Raw genomic sequence first — 20000 nt, 5'->3', positions numbered from 1 at the left:
ATATATATATACTCCCTTTGCAAATAACACAAGGGCACTGAAATTGTGTCTAAGGCCAGCTGGAGACGTCGATCTCCTGGGGCTAAAAGCGTCAGTAACATCCACCCCCAGTGGCTAGCCACATTCAGATGGCTAGTACACTTTACGTTGTCGAGCGGTTACTGTTTACATCTCGTTCGGAGATTTATTAATGCTTATATATATATATATATATATATACAAAATAAGAAAATGGAGGAATAGATATCTTTCAATCATCAACTTCCAGATAATACAAATTCATATAATTTATTAACTAATTATTTAGATTAAATAGGAACATCCAAATCCAACAGAATAATACAGAATAAAACAATATATATATAATGTGTACAAATATATATATATATATATATAATGTGTACACATATATATATATAATTTGTACATATATATACATATATATATATATAGAGAGAGAGAGAGAGACACACACACACACACATATATGTATGTATACACACACACACACACACATGTATATATATGTATATATACACACACACACACACACATGTATATATGTATATACACACACACACACATATATATATATATATATATAAGATCTCTTCCCTGAGGGTGGAGTCTTGTCTCATCCTAATCTGCAAATATTGTTATGGACCATTGTACCCCCAGAAACGGCTGTTGGGTTTTTAATACTGTTTCTCATCCTGTTTAATTCTCTCTGTCATTTGTATTGTGTATAAGTTGGGCCTTTTTTTTTCTGTGTAAACTTATGTACATTTATTTGTATTTCATGTATTGATAAAGTAAAAACTTCATATATTGATCTGTCTAACTTGCTTATTCCTACATTTATTTCTATACCCGGTCCAAGTTGAAACTTCTTGAGCATTACTAAGTCTATTCTATATGGAGAATGTTTGGGTCCTGTCTGTGAACTTTATATATATATTATATATATACTAGCAGTATCGCCCGGCGTTGCTCGGTTTTGTAAGGGAAATAACTATATAAGCATTTTTAGAGAGTTACTTCCCTTATAGATGCCAATTCGGGCTTTCTTAGCCATTTCTGTTTTGGTGTCTTCAAGCCATGAAATCGTTGTTCTAAAAGAACACTGGTCTCCTTGACAACGCTTTACGACGTTGATTTCCTTACACTCCCTTCCCCACAGCTTCACGAGGGAGGGAAGAAGGGGGAGAAGCAAACAGGTGCAGGTGTGACCATGGACGCCAACTCCGCCGCCATCGACACACAAAAATTTATGCATTAAAATGGAATAAAAAATGATTTTAAATTATTTTTAAAATCGTAGACTCATCGTAGACGCGCGCTAATATTCAGACGGGCTCGATATGAATCACGACTATAAGATACCCGAATTTGGTTAAACTGCACCGCAAAATGTGGGAGGAGTTAGGAATCTAAATCGAAGGGGACAGACACTCACACAACTACAGTTTTATATATATATATTATATATATATAGTTAATCCAAACAAAAAAACAACAACGCAAGGACGTGGAACAAATAAAGTATTATTGGATGCTCAGGAAAGAAGGGAAGAAGGAGGGTCTGATGTTTCGAGCGGAGCTCTTCGTCGGAAACATAGGAGAAGGAAAGGTCCAGAGAAGGGAAGACGGGGGAGAAAAATCGCTAGTGATACAGACGAGGTCACATACTATATATATATATATATATATATATATATATAATTATTACAATGAGGGTCTTTGCAACAGGTTGCTAGACCACATACCGAAAGTATTAGAAATAGCAGCCAAAAGACTTATTTCTTTTACTACAAAAATATGTCCCCATCGACAACAGTATTTGTAACTCACTATGGCAAAAAAACGAAGAAAAATAACGAAATCAAACAGCAAGAGTGGCTGTGTGGTAAGTAGCTTACTAACCAACCACATGGTTCCAGGTTCAGTCCCACTGTGTGGCATCTTGGGCAAGTGTCTTCTACTATAACCCTGGGCCGACCAATGCCTTGTGAGTGGATTTGGTAGACGGAAACTGAAAGAAGCCTGTCGTATATGTGTTTGTGTGTCTGTGTTTGCCCCCCTAGCATTGCTTGACAGCCGATGCTGGTGTGTTTACGTCCCCGTCACTTGGCGGTTCGGCAAAAAGAGACCGATAGAATAAGTACTGGGCTTACAAAAGAATAAGTCCCGGGGTCGATTTGCTTGACTAAAGGCGGTGCTCCAGCATGGCCGCAGTCAAATGACTGAAACAAGTAAAAAGAGTAATAAAAAAAAAGAGTCTCCGGTCAATTATGGACGCATACATTTCTGGATTAGAATCAGAGATTTATTTCCTTCATCAACATAATACTCCGATAAATAAATCTAGAAATGCTAGGAAATCTTATCCTCCATATTTCCGACCAGGCGACATCGGGCATACAGAAGCTAATCAGCATATCCACATTTATATAGACAAGTGAATACGTATCTCCCTCCAGAATTTCTCCCACGTGAGTCACAAGTAATACTGCCGAAAATGAATTCGTAGTTCTGTCGTAGGGGAGTAAAATAACCAATACAGATAAAGTGTGAAATATAATTAAATTAATTATATTTCACCCTTTATCTGTATATTATATATATATATATATATATATGTAGGTCCCGGGTTGAGTCGGGGTTAACCACAGTAAATAAGGTTCTCAATACATTGCAGAGTAAATAAATTTATTTTATAGAAGGAGCTTCTACAGGACTAGTACTGTTTCATTCAAATGAAATCATCAGGAAGCTGGCTGTCAAAATAAGGTTTGGTATTTATACATTTAGGCAGATTTAATGGGGTGGTGGTGGTGAGGGACGTTTTTTGGGTAAGCAGGGCACATACTGTCGTTCTTATGGGAGTGGTCAAAAGAATCAGTGATAAAGTAAATATATATATATATATAACGGGAAGCTTTATGAAAATAAACAAAGGACGAAGGCAGGTGGAATAGTATGGCGCTCAGGAATAGAAATAAAACAAGTCTTTTACATTTCGAGCCTACGCTCTTCAACAGAAAGATACACAGAAAAGAAACAAGGAGAGAAAAAAATGCGTGCAGAAGCTAGCGAATAGACATGGCGATATATATAAAGTCAGAAAAAGGGTGAAAAAATTGGATATTAATTTAATAACATCAATTTAAACACCAAGTGGCCTAGCGTATAAAAGACTGAGATTCAGTAAATATTATTAATACACGACTATGAGAGAGAATCCACTATGTGGACGCTCTTACGCTAGATATAGATCCGCAAAGGGACTCAACCACTAAGAATTGTTCTCAAGAAATAATTCAGCACACCAAGAACATAAGCGCGCAGGACAATTGAAAAATAACGAAAATATAGATTAACCCCATACAATTGTTTCACCGTTAATAAATTATGTAATTTCACTTACATAAATATCCTTGGATCATTTCTTGAGAGCAATTCTTAGTGGTTGAGTCCCTTCGCGGATCTATATCTAGCGTAAGAGCGTCCACATAGTGGATTCTCTCTCATAGTTGTGTATTAATTATATCTCTTATTATAAAAGGCAGATTTTATCAGCCTCCCTTTGGGAGTTATAGAAATCTACAATATAGGATTTCTTCAATTACAATTTACCTAGCAGTTTTAAGAGTACAATGCATCACGTCATGCCAGGTCCCAGTTTTAAAATTTAAACTCCAATTAAGCAAAATTTACAGAAAACTCACATTCGGTGTGTGTGTCAAATGCTTTTCTTAGTCTGGTGTTTACACCACACGCAAACGCACACACACAGTGGGCAACGAATAAAATGAAAGTAATTGACTTACTAGTGAGTGATTCTTTCACTCTGCTTCCCACTTCCTCTTCCACACATACACATGCAAATATATAAATAAAATTGGTAAGCTAACGTGCGTGTGTGTGAGTGGGTGTGTGTGGGTGTGGTGTGTGTGTGTGTGTGAGGTGTGCGTGTGTGTGTGTGTGCGTGTGCGTGAGTGTGTGATAGGAAAGTTTTTTACCGACGAATATAACACCTATATCCAAGTAGCAGAAAGAAAGACAGTAAGGTGTGATTTGAGGGAGTTTGGCTGACTATTTCTACCATGTTCTAGCTGCCATGTAGGGGTCTCCCTCATAGGCTCATACATACATATATACATAGATAAGACAGTAAGGTGTGATTTGGGGGAAATTTGGCTGCTATTTCTACCAGGTCTAGCTGCCATGTAGGGGTCTCCCTCATAGGCTCATACATACAATATACATAGATAAGACAGTAAGGTGTGATTTGGGGGAATTTGGCTGCTATTTCTACCAGGTCTAGCTACCATGTAGAGGTCCCCCTCATTGGCTCATATATATATACATACATAAGACAGTAAGGTGTGATTTGAGGGATTTGGCTGCTGTTTTTACCAGGTCTGTTAGGCCTTCTCATGTAAACTCAAGCTTTCTCATGCCTTGACCAAAGCAGAGAATGTATTCTTTTATTCTTCTGCTTTTTCCAGCCATGGTCTGTGGCCATGCTGGGGCAATGCCTTGAAGAATTGTAGTTTAATGAATCAACCCGTTTTATTTTTGTAAGCATTGTACTTATTCTATCTGTTCCTTTGTCAAACCACTAGGTGACAGTGATGTAAACAAACCAACATTCGTTGTCAAGCAGTGGTGGAGGACAATCACAAGCACAGACACGCACACACACACATACATGCATACACATATACACACATACATACATACATACATATATATATATGTGTGTATATATATATTGCAGCGTGGAAGGTGTTTCTAAGCCATTTAAGAAACACACAAAAACCCTTAGATTCACTTCAACATTAAAAATTTAATTTGCCAAAATATTTTCGTCGCTTTGAGACCGCGACCTGTTCACTGACAAAAATATCGTGCTAACAGGTCGCGGTCTCAAAGCGATGAAAATATTTTGACAAATAAATTTAATGTTGAAGTGAATCTAACGGTTTTTGTGTGTTTCTTAAATGGCTTATAAACACCTTCAACGCTGCAACTGTTTTCGTTCCAGCACACGATCTCAGATCAAGTCACTTGCTATGCAAGTACATCTCTGTAACTATATATATATTTATATATATATATATATATGTATATTGGTAAAAACAGTAAGATAACAAAGAAAGAAAGAGACCTCAATATTATGTAAATAGAGAAATCTTATATATAAAAGTGAGGTTGTGTGTCTGTCTCCTACGATTTAGATTCCTAACTACTCCCACATTTTGCGGTGCAGTTTAACCAAAACCGGGTATCTTATAGTCGTGATTCATATGAGACCGTCTGGGTATTAGCGCGCGTCTATGATGAGTCCTACGATTTAAAAAAAAATTTACCATCAATTTTTCCCATTTTTAATCCATTTTTGACATATATAAGGGAAGTAACTCTCTAAAATTTATTATTAAATCTCAGAACGTAAAAAGCTACAGTAACCCCCTCCCCCTTTGTGGTTAGCCATATTGAGATGGCATTATACTTTACATCTCTAAAAATGCTTATATAATTATTTCCCTTACAAACCCGAGCAACGCCGGGCGATACTGCTAGTATATACATAAACGGCAAAATGTCTGTGTGTGTATCCTTTATACAAATCCACAATTTTTCAGTTAGAGGGCTCACACTTTCTATGGTCATTCAAAACCGCCAAGGGTGGTCATGCACATCTTTACATTTCTCCAGTCACCCCGCAAATCTCTCTATATATAAATGGCAAAATGTCTGTGTGTGTGTCCTTTATACAAATCCACAATTTTTCAGTTAGAGGGCTCACATTTCTATGGCATTCAAACCGCCAAGGGTGGTCATGCACATCTTTACATTTCTCCAGTCACCCCGCAAATCTCTCTATATATAAATGGCAAATGTCTGTGTTGTGTCCTTTATACAAACCACAATTTTTCAGTTAGAGGCCCCACACTTTCTATGGTCATTCAAACCCGTAAACCGTCCAGGGTGGTCATGCACATCTTTACATTTCCCCAGTCGCCTCGCAAAGCCATTTAAAAATCAACAGAAGTGACTTTTCTGTGAATTTTCTATCCAAAACCCAATCAAAATGCCCAAAACTTGATACGCCAATTGAATGCCAGCTAGCTGTATGTGATTGGTTGGAGATTTGGACAGTACTCGCGTGTGTGTGCACACGCCTTGTGCCAAAATTTGTAACCATTATTATTATTATTAAGGTGGCAAGCTGGCAGAATCGTTAGCATAGTGGATGAAATGCTTAGCGGTATTTCATCCGTTGTTACATTCTGAGTTCAAACTCCACTGAGGTTGTCAAGCAATGTTGGGGGGACGTTGTATATATGTATATATATATGTGTGTTTGTGTTTGTTATTTCTTTACTGCTCATAAGGGGCTACACAGAGGGGACAAAGGGATTAAGTCTATTACATCGACCCCAGTGAGTAACTGGTACTTGTTTAATCGACTCCAAAAGGATGAAAGGCAAAGTCGACCTCGGCATAATTTGAACTCAGAACATAACGGCAGACGAAATACCTATTTCTTTATTACCCACAAGGGGCTAAACATAGAGGGGACAAACAAGGACAGACAAAGAGATTAAGTCGATTACATCAACCCCAGTGCGTAACTGGTACTTATTTAATCGACCCCGAAAGGATGAAAGGCAAAGTCGACCTCGGCCTAATTTGAACTCAGAACGTATCGGCAGACGAAATACGGCTACGCATTTCACCCGGGGTGCTAACGTTTCTGCCAGCTCATCGTCTTTATTGTGTGTGCATATGTTTGTGTGTCTGTGTTTGTCCCCCTAACATTGCTTGATAACCAACGCTGGTGTGTTCACATCCCCACAACTTAGCAGTTCGGCAAAGGGGACCAATAGAATAAGTACTAGGCTTACAAAGAATAAGTCCTGGGATCGATTTGCTCGACTAAAGGCGGTGCTCCAGCATGGCCGCAGTCAAATGACTGAAACAAGTAAAAGAGTAAAGAGTATACATTTGTCTCTTTGTCGTCCTCCCACCTCTGGTGTTGGTGTGTTTACATCCCTGTAACCTAGTGGTTTGGCAAAAGAGACCGATAGATTGATTAGATTGACCCCAGTATGCAACTGGTACTTAATTTATCTACCCCGAAAGGCTGACCAAAGCCTTGTGAGTGGATTTGGTAGACGGAAACTGAAAGAAGCCCGTTGTATATATGTATATGTATATGTATATATATGCATGTGTGTGTATATGTTTGTGTGTCTGTGTTTGTCCCCTCAACATCGCTTGACAACCGATGCTGGTGTGTTTACGTCCCTGTAACTTAGCGGTTCGGCAAAAGGGACCGATAGAATAAGTAATAGGCTGACAAAGAATAAGTCCGGGCGTCGATTTCTTTGACTAAAACATCCCTTGAAGGTGGTGCTCCAGCAGGGCCACAGTCAGATGACTGAAACAAGTAAAAGAGTAAAAGAGAGTAATGCAACAGCAAAAACTGAAAGGAAAAAGACCAGTCCATTTGTGTTAATATGAATGGGGGTGTCAGGTAAGTTTATTCCATTATAAGTCTGTGTGAACAATATGTTTTGGTTGGTAATTCCCTTCGATCACATCTTGAACAGTTCGGTATATTTCACTGTATGAGGTCTTTTGGCCCCACGCCTTGACCACAATGCCATTGGTATCAACGAGATATTTCCAGAAATTCCAGTTTGGTTCCTTGCTGGTGGATCCTGTGGAAAGACATGGAGAAATTGTTATTAAAAAAAAAGAACAAAAACATACGTGCAGAGACGAATACTCTTACTCTCTTTTACTCTTTTACTTGTTTCAGTCATTTGACTGCGGCCATGCTGGAGCACCGCCTTTAGTCGATCTAATCGACCCCGGGACTTATTCTTTGTAAGCCCAGTTACTTATTCTATCGGTCTCTTTTGCCGAACCTGAGCACTGTACACAATTATTATTATTATTATTATTATTATTATATATTATTATTATGTGTGCAGGAGTGGCTGTGTGGTAAGTAGCTTGCTAACCAACCACATGGTTCCGGGTTCAGTCCCACTGCGTGGCATCTTGAGCAAGTGTCTTCTGCTATAGCCTCGGGCCGACCAATGCCTTGTGAGTGGATTTGGTAGACGGAAACTGAAAGAAGACTGTCGTATATATGTATATATATATATATATGTGTTTGTGTGTCTGTGTTTGTCCCCCTAGCATTGCTTGACAACCGATGCTGGTGTGTTTACGTCCCCGTCACTTAGCGGTTCGGCAAAAAAGAGACCGATAGAATAAGTACTGGGCTTACAAAGAATAAGTCCTGGGGGTCGATTTGCTCGACTAAAGGCGGTGCTCCAGCATGGCCGCAGTCAAATGACTGAAACAAGTAAAAGAGTAAAAGAGAGTAAGGGTATACCTCGTTGTGGTACCTGCTTACAGCTAGGTAGTCTGAGCTGTTGGCAGTTAGGTATTTTGCTTGAGTTTGATAACATTTAATTATAAATTTGAATAGAGCTGGCCCACTTACTTGTGAGGTACTTCCAGAAGTTGGTAGCGTTTGGTCCTTTGACATCAATTTTTGAAAAGATGGGAAAGTTGATGTTATATAGTTTCTCTGCAAAACTTTCGATTTCCCAGTCCTCCTGAAAAGGAAAAACACATTAGACATCATCACTGATTCACATTCTGCTTTCTGTGCTCACATGGTTTGGATACTCTTTACTCTTTTACTTGTTTCAGTCATTTGACTGCGGCCATGCTAGAGCACCGCCTTTTAGTCGTGCAACTCAACACCGGGACTTATTTTTGTAAGCCCAGTACTTATTCTATTGGTCTCTTTTGCCAAACCGCTAAGTGACGGGTACATAAACACACCAGCATCGGTTGTCAAGCAATGCTAAGGGGACAAACACAGACACACAAACACACACATACATATATATATATACATATATACGACGGGCTTCTTTCAGTTTCCGGCTACCAAATCCACTCACAAGGCTTTGGTCGGCCCCGAGGCTATAGCAGAAGACACTTGCCCAAGGTGCCACGCAGTGGGACTGAACCCAGAACCATGTGGTTGGTAAACAAGCTACTTACCACACAGCCACTCCTGCGCCTGCGTATACATATATACGACGGGCTTCTTTCAGTTTCCGTCTACCAAATCCACTAACAAGCATTGGTCGGCCGAGCTATAGTAGAGAAGACACTTGCCCAAGGTGCCACGCAGTGGGACTGAACCCGGAACCATGTGGTTGGTTAGCAAGCTACTTACCACACAGCCACTCCTGCGATGATCTGAGTCAGCTCTTATTTGTTCACCTATTGTTCACCTATTGTTCACCTGGTACCACATCTTACACAAACATTCAATTTGAATTCATCACTGGTGACAGAAGCAGTGTTTGTTCAGAATAGCAATCCACATCATTCTCATTGTCATCATCATCACTGTCATCACCGCTGGATAACTGAAGAGATGGTCGCGTGGATTTCCATCTCGGCATCCGAAACTCAGAGTTTTATCTTGGCTACCAAATAATTGTCACATATTACATTTCCAGATATATACATATATATATATATGTATATATATACCCCAGCACGGATTTTCGTCAGTGAACAGGTCGTGGATTTTAGCGACGAAAATATTTTGACAAATTAAACTTAAATGTTGAAGTGAATCGAACGCCTTTTGTGTGTTTCTTAAATGGCTTACAAACACCTTCCACGCTGCAATTGTTTTCGTTTCAGCACACGATCTCAGATCAAATTACTTGCTATGCGAGTACATCTCGTAATATATATATATATATATGTATATATATATATATATATATATATATACAAAATAAGAAAATGGAGGAATAGATTTCTTTCAATCATCAACTACCAGATAATACCAATTCATATAATTTATTAACTAATTATTTAGATTGAATAGGAACATCCAAATCCAACAGAATAAAACAATATACGTCAATAAGTAAGATAATAACATAAGAATAATACATATAAAAATGGATCTTACAGCTGTTTCAGCCTGTAGATAAGAGTATCTCTTTATGCTAATATTAGTCAGATGTCTTGAGGTAATATGCAGTTAAAAATGAGTTACTTGTATATATATCTCAAGGCCTCCTCAGAGATTATAAAGTACAATTCTTAGCATTTATGTATTAGCCTTTATGGGTACTTTACTGGCAGTATATTGGATTAATGATATCCCATAGTGGGTTACACTCATAACCCCTATCTCACTTTGTACTATATATATATATATATATAAGTAGACACAAATGAATTATCTTATTAGGATAATTCGAAAGATAACCGATACCTGAGTAGCAAAACACAACAGGAAAAGACACGTTGAAGTTACGACCATAGGGCATAAAATCCAGCCTTAGTGCGGAAATTGAAGTTTATTAGGAAAAATTTGAAGTTTTATATATAAGATAGGAAAGAATGGAGCTGAACGAAGATTTAACAAAGTTCCTTTATTTTATTTAACTTTGTTAAATCTTTATTTTATTTAACTTTGTTAATCTCGTTTACTCCATTATTTCCTATATATTAATATATATATATATATATATATATATATATATATAGAGAGAGAGGAGAGAGAGAGACGATGAATGTGTTGTATGGGTGTTGTATATATATATATGTATACATGTATGTGTGGGGTGTGTAAATATACACACATACACACACAAGACTTCTACTACTAGATGTCAGCAGAATATTCCAAACAAAGAAGACCCAGTGAAGACATGTACTTACCCCTGGTTCTTGTTCTCCAAACTGGTTACAAGGGAAAGCTAGCACTGTGAATTTCAGTGTACCAAAAGTTTCCTGCATTTGCACGAGGGCTTCGTAATTTCTGTGAGTGTAACCACATTCACTGGCAACATTCACCACCAGGCTCACCTGTCGGAAGAAATAAGACACGATCTGTAGATCATATATGCGGGGATACTCTTTTTACTCTTGTACTTGTTTCAGTCATTTGACTGCGGGACTTATTCTTTGTAAGCCCAGTACTTATTCTATCAGTCTCATTTTGCCGAACCGCTAAGTGATGGGGACATAAACACACCAGCATCGGTTGTCAAGCAATGCTAGGGGGACAAACACAGACACACACACACACACACATATATATATATATACATATATACGATGGGCTTCTTTCAGTTTCCATCTACCAAATCCACTCACAAGGCTTTGGTCAGCCTGAGGCTATAGTAGAAGACACTTGCCCAAGGTGCCACGCAGTGGTACTGAACCCGGAACCATGTGGTTGGTAAGCAAGCTACTTACCACATGCCACTCCTGCGCCTACGGGTGTAAAAAGTTTGGTCTGAGGGTGAGGTTGAATTTTGTAGAAAGAAACCTGGTCATGCTGGAGCACTGCTTTTAGTCGAAGAAAATGGCCCCAGGACAAGGACATGAACACACCAATATCGGTTGTCAAGCGATGGGGGGGGGGGAATAAACACAGACGTACAAATACATACATACATATATATATTTCTTTACTACCCACAAGGGGCCAAACACAGAGGGGACAGACAAACGGATTAAGTCGATTACATCGACCCCAGTGATGATGATGATGATGATGATGATGATGATGATGATGATGGTAAAGCTGTTATAGATGTTATTGTTGCTGATGTTGCAGTTATTGACGTCATTGTTTCCGATGGTGTTGTTGCTGCTGCTGCTGCTGTGTGGTCTCAGGCCAACACTGAGCCAGCAGATTTACGAACAAACAGAAGCATTCCATCCATGACCACCCTGTCTTTTATTCAGACATAATGTATCGTGACAGCAATTCACTCTGCCAGAAATTTGGAAACAACATGCTGCACTGCTCAGCATCCATGCCGGAAGCTCCAGTATGACCATTTCCGAGTGTCTGGGTATCAATCTGAGGACAGTGCAATTTGAGGACATGTACCGAGAGGGATAAAAACCAACCATCCAGGCAACATCATGGTGTTTGGAGTGACCACTAATGATGGCGACTTTATGCCTCCGTTCATCTTCCCCCCTTGGCCTCAGACTCAACATGGAGTCGCTGTGAGCTAAGTAGCTTGCTTATGAACCACATATATATATATATATATGTATATATATATATATATATATATATATATATATATTGTGTGTGTGCTTATGTGTCTGTGTTTGTCCTCCAACCATCGCCTGACATCCAATGTTGGTGTGTTTACGTCCCCATAATTAAGCAGTTCAGCAAAAGAGACTGATAGAATAGGTTCAAGGCTTCCAAAGAATAAGTCCTGGGGCCGATTTGTTTGACTGAAGGCGGTGCTCCAGCATGGCCTCAGTCAAAATGACTGAAACAAGTAAAAGACTAAAAGAATATATATGTAGGAGTCACTGTGTGGTAAGTAGCTTGCTTATGAACCACATGGTTCCGGGTTCAGTCCCACTGCGTGGCACCTTGGGCAAGTGTCTTCTACTATAGCCTCGGGCCAACCAAAGCCTTGTGAGTGGATTTGGTAGATGGAAACTGAAAGAAGCCCGTCGTATATATGTATATATATATATGTATGTGTGTGTATATGTTTGTTGTAGATGTAGGAGTGGCTGTGAGCTAAGTAGCTTGTTTACCAACCACATGGTTCTGGGTTCAGTCCCACTGCATGGCACCTTAGGCAAGTGTCTTCTACTATAGCCTCGGGCCGACCAAAGCCTTGTGAGTGGATTTGGTAGACGGAAACTGAAAGAAGCCCGTCGTATATATGTATATATATGTGTGTGTCTGTCTTTGCCCCCCCCCCCACCATCGCTTGACAACCGATGCTGGTGTGTTTATGTCCCCAAGTGCTTGGAGGCGGTAGTGCTGCCCTGGGGGAAGAGGGTGATTGCTGGAACATCCTATGTCTGGCAACAGGATTCTGCACCATGTCACACAAGCAGGAGAACTCAGTCATGGCTGTCAGACAATTTCTGCAACCACATCACTCCCTAACATCTGGTCACCTAACTCCCCAGACTGCAAACCCCCTTAATTATTATGTCTGGGGTGCAGTTGAGTGAGAGACCAACAAAAATCCTTGATTTGGTGAACCGAAGGCAGGGATTATGGCAGCATTCACCAACTTAAACAAGGGGACCATCCAGAAGAGTTGCAGGAGGTTCAGCTACCGCCACCACTACCACCACCACCATCCACCACCATCACTACAAACACAACCATCACCACAACCACCATCACCACCACCACCACCACCACTACAAACACCATCATCACCTCAACCATCACACCCCAACCACAACCTTCACCACCACAACCACCACCACCACCACCACTACCACCACCAGTGCAAACGCCCCACCACCATCACTGCAACCGCCACCACAACCATTACCACTGATCATACTCTGTCCCCACCTTGGCCCAGCTATCAAAACATTTCCACCCCCACCTTCCTACCTTATCTTCCAGCACCTGAATTAATTATATCTCCTTTCACCAAGAACCCAAATTCAACCACACTTCCCTACAGACAGATTGGTATATAATGCATATATAAATGCATGTATGTATGTATATATGTTTTTGTCTGTATATATTTATGTATTCATTGATGTACATATGACTGCAAGCATGTATGCATGTGTGTATGTGTATGTGTGCATGCATGAATGTATGTATATATATTTATGAATTCATGTTATGTATTGTGAATGCATGTATGTATATATGTAGGCATGTATATATGAATGTATGCATGTAAAGGTAGTGTGGCTGTGTGGTAAGTAGCTTGCTTACCAACCACATGGTTCCGGGTTCAGTCCCACTGAATGGCACCTTGGGCAAGTGTCTTCTACTGTAGCCTAGGGCCAACCAAAGCCTTGTGAGTAGATTTTGTAGATGGAAACTGAAAGAAGCCCATCGTATGTGTGTGTGTGTGTGTTTGTCCCCCCCCACCATCGCTTGACAACTGATGGTGGTGTGTCTACATCCCCGTAACTTATCGGTTCGGCAAAAGAGACCGATAGAATAAGTACTAGGCTTACAAAGAATAAGTCCTGGGGTCGACTTGCTTGACTGAAGGCAGTGCTCCAGTATGGCCACAGTCAAATGTCTGAAACATTTATGAGAGTATAAAACTGAATAACTGTGCTCTAAATGGAGATGTAGTCAAATCCTATTTTATGGACTCAACCATGTTCTAAAATAAGTCGAAAGGTAAGCTACTATAAATCGGCACGAACTTTCCAGACAACCCAATATCTTGAGAGAAAAGCAGAGCTAGCTTAAACTGTGCTCTAAATGGAGGTGTAGTCAAATCCTATTTTATGGACTCAACCATGTTCTATACTAAGTCGAAAGGTAAGCTACTATAAATCGTCACAAACTTTCCAGACGACCCAATATATATACATATATACGACAAGCTTCTTTCATTTTCCATCTACCAAATCCACTCACAAGGCTTTGGTCGGCCCGAGGCTATAGTAGAAGACATTTGCCCAAGGGGCCGTGCAGTGGGACTGAACCTGGAACCATGTGGTTGGTAAGCAAGCTACTTACCACACTGCCACTCCTACATCTATAACAAACATATACACACACATATATACATATATATACGACGGGCTTCTTTCATTTTCCATCTGCCAAATCCACTCACAAGGCTTTGGTCGGCCAGAGGCTATAGTAGAAGACATTTTCCCAAGGTGCCACGCAGAGGGAATGAACCCGGAACCATGCCGTTGGTAACCAAACTACTTACGACACGGCCACTACTGCACCTGTATTAAACATTAGAAACTTTAATATGATACTCAGATATGCAGAAACAACAGCCAATTTCCCGTTCAATCGCACCCTAGTCTTGTGTGTCTACAAATGTGTGAACCAACAAATGATGCTTCAGCGTGGTAGCTAGACCTGCTAGAAATAGCAGCCACAGTTTCCTACCGTTCCTAAAAGGCTACATGTTACCAAATGTGGTACTCATTTGCTGCAGCTGCTTTCTGAATTCCCTGCAGTACAAGACTCGGTGTGTTTGATCTTCTCTGCACCCCATAAAAAAACTATATATATCCATATTAAGATATATATATACATATATATATATATGTGGTGGGGGTGGAGGTAGAGCTTGCAGATGGTGGACAGAATTTGCCATATCATCATTAAAATATTGGTTAAACAAACAATAAAAGGAGGGAACCAGATTTTTTTGGTGATACAGGGGGGAATTTGTGAGAGAGACACAAAGAGAGAGAGAGAAAGAAAGAGAGAGTTAAGATAGGTATGTGTGTATGTGTGTGTGTGTATATATGTGTGTATGTGTGTGTGTGTATATATGTATATATATGTATATATATGTATATATATATGTATATATGTGTATATATATGTGTATATATATGTATATATAGTCTTTTGTTCTTTTACTTTGTTTCAGTCATTTGACTGCGGCCATGCTGGAGCACCGCCTTCAGTCAAGCAAGTTGATCCCAGGACTTATTCTTTGTAAGCCTAGTACTTATTCTATTGGTCTCTTTTGCCGAACCGCTAAGTTACGGGGACATAAACACACCAGCATCGGTTGTCAAGCAATGCTAGGGGTACAAACACAGACACACAAACCCACACACACACACATACACACATATATATATATATATACATATATACGACAGGCTTCTTTCATTTTCCGTCTACCAAATCCACTCACAAGGCATTGGTTGGCCCGGGGCTATAGTAGAAGACACTTGCGCCCAAGGTGCCATGCAGGGAGACTGAACCCGGAACCATGTGGTTGGTAAGCAAGCTACTTACCACACAGCCACTCCTGCGCCTATATATTCTTGTATATATATTCTTTTGTTCTTTTACTTTGTTTCAGTCATTTGACTGCGGCCATGCTGGAGCGCTGCTGCCTTCAGTTGAAGAATTCAACCCCCAGGACTTATTACTTGTAAGCCTAGTACTTATTCTATTGGTCTCTTTTGACGAACAGCTAGGTTATGGGGACATGAACACACCAGCATCAGTTGTCAAGCGATGGTGGAGGGGGAACAAAGACAGACACACACACATATATATATTTGCATATATACAATGGGCTTCTTTCAGTTTCCGTCTACCAAATCCACGCACAAGGCTTTGGTTGGCCCGGGGCTATAGTAGAAGACACTTGCTCAAGGTGCCATGCAGTGGGACTGAACCCGGAACCATGTGGTTCATAAACAAGCTACTTACCCCACAGCGACTCCTACATATATATTCTTTTAGTTTTTTACTTGTTTCAGTCACTTGACTGTGGCTATGCTGGAGCACTGCCTTCAGTCAAACAAATCGGCCCCAGGACTTATTCTTTGGAAGCCTTGAACCTATTCTATCGGTCTCTTTTTCTGAACTGCTAAATTATGGGGACATAAACACACCAACATTGGATGTCAGGCGATGGTTGGAGGACAAACACAGACACATAAACACACACACTATATATATATATATGTATATATATATAACAGGCTTCTTTCAGTTTCCATCTGCCAAATCCATTCACAAGGCTTTGGTCCGTCTGAAGCTATAGTAGAAGATACTTGCCCAAGGTGTCCCACAGGAGGACTGAACCTGAAGCCATGTGGTGTTGGGAAGCAACCTTCTTACCACACAGCCACTCCTGGTTGGGGAAGCGAAATCGCGGTCAGAGAATCGTGGTTTCGATTCCCAGTCCGGGCATTGTGTGTGTTTATTGAGTGAAAACACCTAAAAGGTCCACAAAGCTCCAGCAAGGGGTGGTGGCGACCCCTGTTGTACACTTTCGGCCCAACTTCCTCTCACTCTCTCTTCCTGTTTCTTGAGTAACGCTGCGATGGACTGGCATCCCTTCCAGCTGGGGGGGAACACATACGCCACAGAAAATGGGAAACTGGGCCCAAGAGCCTGACTAGGCTTGAATTGGGCAACGTTTTTTTTTTTATGTAGGTAGGCGCAGGAGTGGCTGTGTGGTAAGTAGCTTGTTTACCAACCACATGGTTCCGGGTTCAGTCCCACTGCGTGGCACCTTGGGCAAGATGGCTAGGCTTGAATTGGGCAATGTTTTTTTTTTTATGTAGGTAGGCGCAAGAGTGGCTGTGTGGTAAGTAGCTTGTTTACCAACCATATGGTTCCGGGTTCATTCCCGCTGCGTGGCACCTTGGGCAAGTGTCTTCTATTATAGCCTCGGGCTGACCAAAGCCTTGTGAGTGGATTTGGTAGACAGAAACTAAAAAGAAGCCCGTCGTATATATATATATATATATATATATATATATATATGCGTGTGTGTGTTTGTGCGTCTGTGTTTGTCTCCCTAGCATTGCTTGACAACCGATGCTGGTGTGTTTATGTCCCCGTTACGTAGCGGTTCGGCAAAAAGAGACCGATAGAATAAGTACTGGGCTTAGAAAAGAATAAGTCCCGGGGTCTAGTTGCTCGATTAAAGGCGGTGCTCCAGCATGGCCGCAGTCAAATGACTGAAACAAGTAAAAGAGTAAACGAGTAAAGAGTACAGGACGTCACAAAACATAAACAACAGAAGGTACGAAGTATGAAAACATGGAATAAGGGCCTTTTTTTTTCTTTTGCAAGCAACAAAAGAAATAAACGGAAAACAAGACAAGCAACACACTTTTTAGATTTTAAATTATAAGGTGCAAAAAGAAAATGACTCTCCCCAGACACAACAGAATAAAATAGTCTGAGATATACACGGAATAGAATAGGAAGCACTCCGTCGGTTACGACGATGAGGGTTCCGGTTGATCCGAATCAACGGAACAGCCTGCTCGTGAAATTAACGTGCAAGTGGCTGAGCACTCCACAGACACGTGTATCCTTAACGTAGTTCTCCGGGGGGGGATATTCAGCGTGACACAGAGAGTGACAAGGCCGGCCCTTTGAAATACAGGTACAACAGAAACAGGAAGTAAGAGTGAGAGAAAGTTGTGGTGAAAGAGTACAGCAGAGATCACCACCATCCCCTGCCGGAGCCTCGGACGGAAGCACTCCGTCGGTTACGACGATGAGGGTTCCGGTTGATCCGAATCAACGGAACAGCCTGCTCGTGAAATTAACGTGCAAGTGGCTGAGCACTCCACAGACACGTGTATCCTTAACGTAGTTCTCGGGGGGATATTCAGCGTGGCACAGAGAGTGACAAGGCTGGCCCTTTGAAATACAGGTACAACAGAAACAGGAAGTAAGAGTGAGAGAAAGTTGTGGTGAAAGAGTAGAGCAGGGATCACCACCATCCCCTGCCGGAGCCTCGTGGAGCTTTTAGGTGTTTTCGCTCAATAAACACTCACAACGCCCGGTCTGGGAATCGAAACCGCGATCCTATGACCACGAGTCCGCTGCCCTAACCACTGGGCCATTGCGCCTCCACTCTTAGATATACACGGAAGGGGGGAAAAACCCCAATTGGATGATGACAATTGGAGCAACTCAAACAAGCTGACAGTTAGACAGCAGGTATAGATAAATTTCTTTATTGGCCACACAGGGCTGCACACAGATGGGACAAGTTACAAGGTAGAGCTTTTCTTTTGGGGGAGGAAAAAAACAAAAAACAAAAGAAACAAAAAAAAAGGGGGTGGCGTAGGTTTTCGATCAAGAGAAGAAAAGAACAAAAAAAATAATAAAAAATAAAAAAAATAAAAATAAAAAAAAGGAAGAAAAGGAAAAGGAACAAAAGAAAAGAGAAATGAAAAAAGAAGAAAAAAGGGGAAGAGGAAAAAAGAAACTATCAATAGGGATCATGTATCACAGTGTTATGATATATGGTGTAAAGGGGAAAGGAAGTAAGGTTTATCCGTGGGAAGAAAAGCCTACGAAAAAGACCACGGTAACCTTGGTCAATATTGTTATATGTTACCACATTTGTTTGCAAGTGGGTAACCCTCTGTTTTCAAATTCTGGGTTCATAGGATTATGCTCAAGGTTGGCTTCGTCATTCATACAGCACGTATAGATACATAGATTGACGTATAGACTGACAGACGAACCAATAGACACGTGTACAGAATGACAAACGGACGAGCAGACGACAGTCAAACAAACAGGTAGATAGATATACGGAAAGACAGGCAGATGGATAGATTGTAGGATAGGTACAAGACAAATAAATAGGTATATGGAGAGAGATATAAAAAGATTGGGATCTATTCGGTTTGAACGGCAGTTTTTTAAAATAATTTCCACGTAACTAAACACTTCTAAACTTCGTATACTTGTAGAATGTGTTTATAAAACATCTTTTTCTCTTGGCTTTATTGAGAAAATTCTATTGTTTGTAAGATATTTGTTGTTTTTTTTTCCTTCAATTTCTGCAATTTCAACCAATCAATGACGTCCATTGAGGTAAAAAACAACAACATTCTGTGCCGTATGAATATGTCCCTCGTTTAAGAAACAGATTGGGTTTATTTACATTTCTGAAGAAAAAAAAGATACCCTCCCCCACCCCTGACCCTAAAACAGATTAAAATGCAATAGATCGATACTAGGGTCATAATTATGGGTGACAATTTCATATGACACCGCAAGAAAAAACTGCCGTTCAAACCGAAAAGATCCTAAATTGGGGTCGACGGTGATTTTTAAGGGGCCATGAAAAACTGCATCCGACCAGTGAAGTTCATGTGCCGTAAATTGGTTATATGTCCACAATACACAAAATATTTTAACAAGTTTTATACAAGTTTTAATAATATTTAATTATAAAAATATAATAGGATTTTTAAAACACCGAATGGATCTTTTCGGTTTGAACGGCAGTTTTTAAAAATAATTTCCACGTAACTAAACACTTTTAAACTTCGTATACTGGTAGAATGTGTTTAAAAAACATCTTTTTCTCTTGGCTTTATTGAGAAAATTCTATAGTTTGGAAGATATTTGTTGTTTTTTTTTTTCTTCAATTTCTGCAATTTCAACCAATCAA

At 40.2% G+C, this 20000-nt stretch overlaps 2 protein-coding genes across 3 annotated transcripts in view; one reads left to right on the top strand and one right to left on the bottom strand.

Moving 5' to 3' along the window:
- Positions 1–20000, top strand: part of LOC115226675 (mucin-5AC-like) — a 56396-nt gene that overhangs the window by 30507 nt on the left and 5889 nt on the right. The window contains exon 10 of one of the 2 annotated variants that reach the window (XR_005004424.1): positions 3967–3993. The exons of the other annotated variant lie outside the window; for it this stretch is intronic. The gene's annotated coding sequence lies outside the window, so the exon portion shown is untranslated. Of the gene's footprint in view, positions 1–3966; positions 3994–20000 lie in introns of those variants that run through there. 2 annotated transcript variants of the gene reach the window in all.
- The window catches only part of LOC115226632 (glutathione peroxidase 7), a 16266-nt gene continuing 3787 nt past the window's right edge, over positions 7522–20000 (bottom strand). Inside the window, exons 2-4 of the mRNA XM_029797644.2 lie at positions 10798–10944; positions 8534–8648; positions 7522–7736 (exon numbers count right to left, since the gene is read on the bottom strand). Coding sequence (XP_029653504.1) covers positions 7564–7736; positions 8534–8648; positions 10798–10944 — 435 coding nt within the window. The 3' untranslated portion in view covers positions 7522–7563. The remainder of the gene's footprint in view (positions 7737–8533; positions 8649–10797; positions 10945–20000) is intronic.

This window comes from Octopus sinensis, linkage group LG30 (genome assembly GCF_006345805.1).
Source record: "Octopus sinensis linkage group LG30, ASM634580v1, whole genome shotgun sequence".
Lineage (NCBI taxonomy): Eukaryota > Metazoa > Mollusca > Cephalopoda > Octopoda > Octopodidae > Octopus > Octopus sinensis.
This window is presented reverse-complemented; position numbering and strand designations above follow the sequence as displayed.